This window comes from Poecilia reticulata, linkage group LG8 (genome assembly GCF_000633615.1).
Source record: "Poecilia reticulata strain Guanapo linkage group LG8, Guppy_female_1.0+MT, whole genome shotgun sequence".
NCBI lineage: Eukaryota > Metazoa > Chordata > Actinopteri > Cyprinodontiformes > Poeciliidae > Poecilia > Poecilia reticulata.
This window is the reverse complement of record NC_024338.1, coordinates 21,542,381-21,549,122: the sequence shown is the minus strand read 5'-3', so window position 1 is coordinate 21,549,122 and position 6,742 is coordinate 21,542,381. Positions and strand designations below refer to the sequence as shown.

The 6,742-nt window shown below is 40.0% G+C and overlaps 1 protein-coding gene across 1 annotated transcript in view; it reads right to left on the bottom strand.

Annotated features, from left to right (window-relative positions):
- Nucleotides 1–6,742, bottom strand: part of epn2 (epsin 2) — a 28,834-nt gene that overhangs the window by 15,372 nt on the left and 6,720 nt on the right. Inside the window, exons 2-3 of the mRNA XM_008416673.2 lie at nucleotides 3,889–4,595; nucleotides 2,071–2,225 (exon numbers count right to left, since the gene is read on the bottom strand). Of these exons, the coding sequence (XP_008414895.1) occupies nucleotides 2,071–2,225; nucleotides 3,889–4,316 (583 nt within the window). The 5' untranslated portion in view covers nucleotides 4,317–4,595. The remainder of the gene's footprint in view (nucleotides 1–2,070; nucleotides 2,226–3,888; nucleotides 4,596–6,742) is intronic.

The window sequence follows — 6,742 nt, the reverse complement described above, 5'->3', positions numbered from 1 at the left end:
ACATGAGAATAAAGGCATAAAGATTCTATCAAAAGAAACGTTTGAGCTCATGGGTTTAATAAAGTGAGCAGCAAAAAAGAAGGAACATGGTGGCACTACTTCAACATGCAACACTTCTAAGGCTTATAAAACACTATGCCAACTAAAACACACCGCTGTGGGAATAGACCATATACGGCATACTGTTTAAACGCAGCTGCGCCTACATGAGGAGGGGCTGGGGGGGCAAGAATGTYTGAAACTTTGATTCTCATCTACTCTTCTGCCATTTCCTGCCAACTTCAGACTCCCTGAGGACTACGCAACTTTAACTAGGAATAGAAGGCTGCATTTTCAGAAAGTAGAACACCCTGGTGTCACCTCTGGTGGATTTATGGAYTGGTAATGGTRTAYAGCATTTTAAAATCAAAGGGAAGAGTCAGGAAATCCCATCACATTTGCAGACACGTCGTCTCTTGCGTTGGGAGATAAGGAATTTAGTAGCTGTTGTGGGAGGCAGAGTCCAAATGTGAACGCWAACTAAAACCCGCCAAACACAGAAATCAAACGTACATGCGTTACATGAAGCTTTACTCCTAAACGTTGAATATCTGCTGTCACAGCTGCATGGCCATTCATTYGTTCGCTCATTCACTCGCRCCACGTCTGTACAACAATACTCGGAAGGTTTCACTGGAATCCCAAAAATCTCACGTCACCTCCCACGATGACGACCCGACTGAACTCTGACTGGGTCTCCGCTGACGAGTCAGCTGCTGAGGTTTTAATCATAACGGGCAGAAGAAGAAGAAGAGCTTTGAGTATGCACACACTACAATCCAACAAACTAACTACCTATATGCATGATATGTATTGTATATATATGTATTGTATTCAATATTATCAAGTGGTACATTTATTAAATTAATATTTAAAGATCAAAGTCAAATTAAAATCATGTAAAGTAAGGTATTTGATCATTTTTTTTGCACAAAAAAGTACAAGTCATTAAAAGAGATCAAATAGACCTTCTGATTGGTTAACACGCAGAGCAGAAAAACTGCAGACCAATCACTTTGTCTGTAGCTGTGCCCACCCTGCCCAGTGACTTTTATTAGCAACGTAGATGAAATTGATTGTCTATGCTCTGATKTATAATGAATAATTATTTCAATATCTATTTACCAAACTAACTAAACATACACTTGTTTGCAAATGCAATTACGCATTTCCACTTTCATACAAATTACATATAGAMATTTACTAAAGTCAGTTACTCATGGCGCTGAATGGCGGCACTTCTGACCCTCCATACGGCTGCATCGCATCTAAACCACGCAGGTTAAAACGGCGTGTGAGGCCACAGACAGACGAGAGCCAACAGSCATCCCTGCAGACACAGTCATCCTGCTGGGTGCAAAGGAATGGAGGTCAGAGTGTGAAAGGAAAAGAGGCCAGGGTTCACTCTTTCATTTCATTCTCAGTTCATCTCCACTGTGGTAACCTACTTCGCAAATGTGACTCATCTTTTCTTTCTTCTTCTTTTTTTTGTGTATATATTTGTGACCTCTTCCTTGCAATCATTTTCTAACTAATTGCAATGCCCCACGGACTGTATTCGACTCATTATAGAGTAATGTGCATGACCTTTTTGTTGTTTTTTTTAAAAACTAGAACARTTCCTCTAAAATGATAAGTCATCAGTGACGCCTGCTGCACTGTCACCGTTTCAGGAGAAATGAGCGCATCGCTTAAAAACGCMAGCAGATTCCTCTGTCGTATGTATAAAAGATGATTTTGGGGACGGGTGGGGTGGCGGTTGGGGAGGTAGGGAGTTTGGTGGGTGGTGATCTTCTTCCTCTTCTGTTTGTGTGTGGGGGAGTGGAAAAGAGCTGAGGAATGCGGCCCTGGTGCAGAACGGCCGGGCAGGGATGGAGCGGGGGGAGGGGAAGGTGACGGCCTCAGAGTTTTAGGCAGAAGTTGCGCTTCCTGATATACGGTGACAACAGCTGATTTAGTCCTTCTTTATCTGCCRTTTAAACATAGGGGGACCAAACCCCRTGGGGCCTCCGTAACGTCTGACATACTTACAGCCGTGGTAGGAGGCGGGGGAGCCCTCCGACCTGCCGTACTCTTCGCTGTAGGATGTGGAGAGGTTGGGCTGGGACGAGCCTCGGCCGAAGCCCATCTGAGTGCTTCCTGTGGACACCTGGGCCATGCGCTCCTTAGTCTTCAAAGCCTGAGACCTAGCATGACAAAAAAAAAAAACAGGAAGCGTTCATATCGTTTTGACCCCTGCCGGTTCAAATCTGAGCAGGAGGAAGTAGCAAAATAGGAAATAACATGGCAGCCAGTCAGGGTTACGGATTCAGATTAAGCAAAGTTCTCACAAGATTTTTGGTCCGTCTCCAAAAGTGTAAATTCAGAGATTCATAATAAGTACAGGTAGTTTTACTGCACAGAAGAAGAAGAATAATAATAATAATAATAATAAGAAGAAGAAGAAGAAGAAGAAGAAAAAGAAAGGACAAGTAAATAATTTTATAAAATGGATAGACTGGTGGATTAATGGGAAAGTTTGCAAAAAATAAAAAATAGGAAGACATAGGGATTCATCGGGTGCAAATTATTTTAAAATTATATTTAAACAGACCACTTGGATGGACAAAAATGGAAGAATGACTAAAAATGTAAAAATAAATTTTTACAAAATAATTTTATTTTATTTTAAATCAATATGTGTATTAATGGATGGAATAAAAAGAGAAATTGACGAATCCAGAAAAAATGATTGAAAGAGAAAGCAATATTTTTGCTTTTTCTTTCTTTTTTTAATAGTTACACAAACTCGGGGGGGGGGGGAGGAAACTTAAATCAAATTTGATGTTTCCAGACTGTGTAGGAACCCTGTGTCTTTGGAGATCAGCGTCAAACAGTACTAAGAGGAAATCTGCAAACAAAATCCAGAATTACAGAAAACCAGAAGATCGTCTCAACACAGCGTGACTTCTCGCCAAAGCGGTTTTCTCAAACGTAACGGCAAGTTGTGTCTTTTTTTTTGCCATTCCACAGCTATAACATCTTCATTCTTAAAATATTTCCCACCAACACAAAGTCCAACAATTTAGTTTCATTAAACCCATAGCTTTGGTGTTTGGTAATTTGCTGGATTATGTAAGCAGTGTTTTCTGCAAGACATCCTGCCATTTCATCTTCTCAGTTTAAACACCACAGGAAAAAAAAAAAACTCAAAAGAATGTTTGCTGCATAAATACTGAAAAGTAAAAAACATTTCACTAAGTTTTGTTTATGCAGCAGACCGCTTCAAATTGGAGAGGAACATTCTGTTGTATTTGCTTTTTTTCCCCCCAGAAACTACGTTACAAATAAAAGGTGGAAAAAAAACAGTGTGCAGGACGTTATTTGATAAAATAAAAAATATTCTCCATGTGAATCAACCAAAGACAAATTTACAGACTGAAAACTGTCCCGATTCTTAGATTCGATGTGATTAATGATCAATATCAGGCCGCCTGACTGATGTGTCTCCACTATGGAGTAAAAGATTCAACAACTGTTTCAGTTTTAATGTCAACCAAAACGTAAATGTATTCAGATACAGACTGAATTAATACAAACTATTTCTTAAAAGGAGCAGTATTACGCGTTTTCTAGCTACATCGTGTCATCTTATACCACAATTAAGTAACTATGTCACTTTCAGTTGTTAAAATTTTTTTTTGAAAATATCAAACATGGCTTCAACGAAGTTTAACTTTGCAATTTAACACCTTGAAATTCGGCCTCTGTCTCTTTAAGGAGCACCTACTCCTTCCCACACTCTAAATTCAGAACGTTTCTTCGTTAAGCTAAAAAGTCAATTTTACATAAATTTGCGATTGACCTCACCTCTCTCCTTTAAGGCGTTCCTCGTCCTTYAGCAGCACCACCAGCTGCTTGCTCTTCTCTCTGACGTTGATGCCCTGGTCTTTGCCGTCTTTGTCAATGTACTGGAAGTCCTTAAGGGTCTGGATGGCGAAGATGTTCTCCTTGCACTGCAGCGCCACCCTCTCCGAGCCCGTCTTTATCAGGTAGTCGAGCAGCGTGAGCGCTTTGTAGACGTGGCGCCAGTTCTTCCCGTGGTCGTTGAGCCGCTTCCAGATCATGTTCATGATCTCACTGAAGGCCACCACGTTGTAGGTAAGGTCGGCCACCTCGGACATGAGCGAGGACGACGGGCCCCACGGGTCGTTGGACGTGGCCTCTCTGACTTTCTTCTCGGCGTCAGAGTAATTGTTGACCATGTTTTTCATCTGCCGGCGGATGGTGCTTGGCATGGTGGCGGTGAGGTTGCGACAAAAAGGAAGAAATAATATAAAAACTACACGAAAACGGAGAGGAGCTTGGGCTCTGGTAGTGTTGGGAATGAAAGAGAAGTTTGTAAAGTCCACGTGTCAGTGTGTCCTCGACAGACGTTTATCCTTTTGTGTAAAGTGTCACGTTTGCTTAAGAGGTTTCTTCAGGCCAGCGCAGTGTTCCTGAGTCCTCCAGAAGAGCATCTGTTAAAACCATCTCCACACACGCAGTGCAGGCAGTACACAAGACCACGCCATCACCTAAACAACACACACAGCAGATGAGTGTAAGGACAGGGGGGAAAAAAAAGCAACAAAAAAAAAGTATAAACCATGAACGATTACTATGGGATAATATGTGCTAATCTCTCCAGAAGTTCTCGTCGCGATCCTGATTTACACACCTCAACAATAACATGGTGTTGAATTGCATTTATAGCTGCAGTGGCTTCCGTTTTGAAACTAAACAAACATGTTTCATACTTTCAGATAAGCACTTTCCATGCCTGCCCACTTCAGATGACACGGGGCCCCGCGTGTTGTGAAAAGAATGGCGTTTCAGCTTTCACAAGATCATTTGCGTTTACAGTAACTCGACACAATGGCAAATTAGAAGGTAGGCAGCTGAACATGAGTAATGTCTGGAGCGCCAACTCCGCTTGTTCAAACCCCTTGGAGAAAACGAGGTGGTGATGGTGCACTCTGGGTGGGATAGGAGGGAAGTTGACTGGCTAAAGTATGGAACAGCTCCTCTCTGAGTTCACCTGAACTCGGTGTACAAAGTATATTTACAACCTATGGGTTACAAACTCTGGTACGAGAACCACTGGAGATACCTCGGCTGCCTTTAGCACAGTTTTACTGAAATTTTTTCAAGGAAATTACAAACAAATTAACTGTGTGTAGAGCAAATGAGACGTGCTCTTCATGGTCATTTTTGGTCGATTCTCCATAAAAGTCTCAAAAAGGAAGTGAACAACAGAGACCCAGAAACGAGAATATGAACATGATGTGTTAATTTCACCTCAGAGTCAAAACTCCTGGGAATACCATCCAAACTCAACCTGCCTGTAGTCCTGTTACAACTGCAACAAGCAGTGAGCTTTGCTAATTGATGTGCACACGGCCCAGGCTAATCACTACTAGCAATTTAAGCTAATTATGGATTTTTCTGGATTTTGAACTTGCTCACCCAAGGAGGTTTTATAATAGTGCATGAAAAGTTAACGAGGTAAGAATAAATAAATAAAAAATAGAACACATGCCAAAACAAAACAACAAAAAATACTGCAAATATATCTAGCTTTAATGCATGATAGGCTTTTTGCATACTTTTCTTTTTGCACCAATGTATTCTCTTGTTTCATTTTAAACATGCCATTAGCAATTAAAATACCCAAACTGAAGTCTTGCGACGGAATCCATAATATAGCATTGTTGAGAGAGCAGCATTAGGTGACTATGACTTAATTTGAACATAATATGGGGAGGTGTTTTTAAAAAATGTAAAAATTATGCAATGTTCTGCAGAAACTCAGTACTTTGCTWTWTTTGTGAAACTTGAATAACAGTAAATGTTTACCTCTTTGGCATTAACAGCAGTGACTGTAAGGAAATATTTACAAAAAATGCATRAAAAAAAAAACTGAAAGGAAATATAAAGTTTTCCCAAACTAATAACAATTACATAAGTTACTGTTATTCAAGTTTACTACGAAGAGATTTAAGCAAAGTAGACATGGCAGCTTTAGCTTGATTTAACAAAATGAAACCTGGTAACAAAAAAAAGACAAAATACAGAAGAAAATCCATTTACCTGCCAGAACATTGAGAGCAAAGAAATAGCCAGAGGCTGGAAGTAATTATTTTCCACTGTTTGGTTTTGATTAGAGATGTKCCGATCAGGTTTTTTCCTGCCGATACCGATCACCTATGAGGGCCGATCACCGATACCGAACACATAATTATTATAATTTTTTTATCATAAACACTACCGGTTACATTATTTGGAAAAAGGAACCATGAATTCACCTTAATCACCTTAATTTAGACAAAAACTTGTTTTTAATAACTTTTTCCAAGAAGAAAACTAAACAAAACAGGCATTCTGCAAATTGTACTGTATTGGTAATACTACCTTTAACAGACTGATAACATATGAAGGCTCTGAAGAGGCTAAATAATGCAAAGAGCCAAAATAAAACCTCTCAACATTGCCAAAAAAATTTCAAGTATAAAACTTAACACTCAAATGCAAATACAGGATCCATTACAATAAACAATCCTGAGTTACTGAATGAAAACTTCCTGATAGCATGGCGGCTAGCTAACTTCCCCATTCACTCAGTGCGTTATAGTTCAACATCGCTTAGAATTTGTTGCTGCGTGTTTATGCAGTGTGAAGGAAA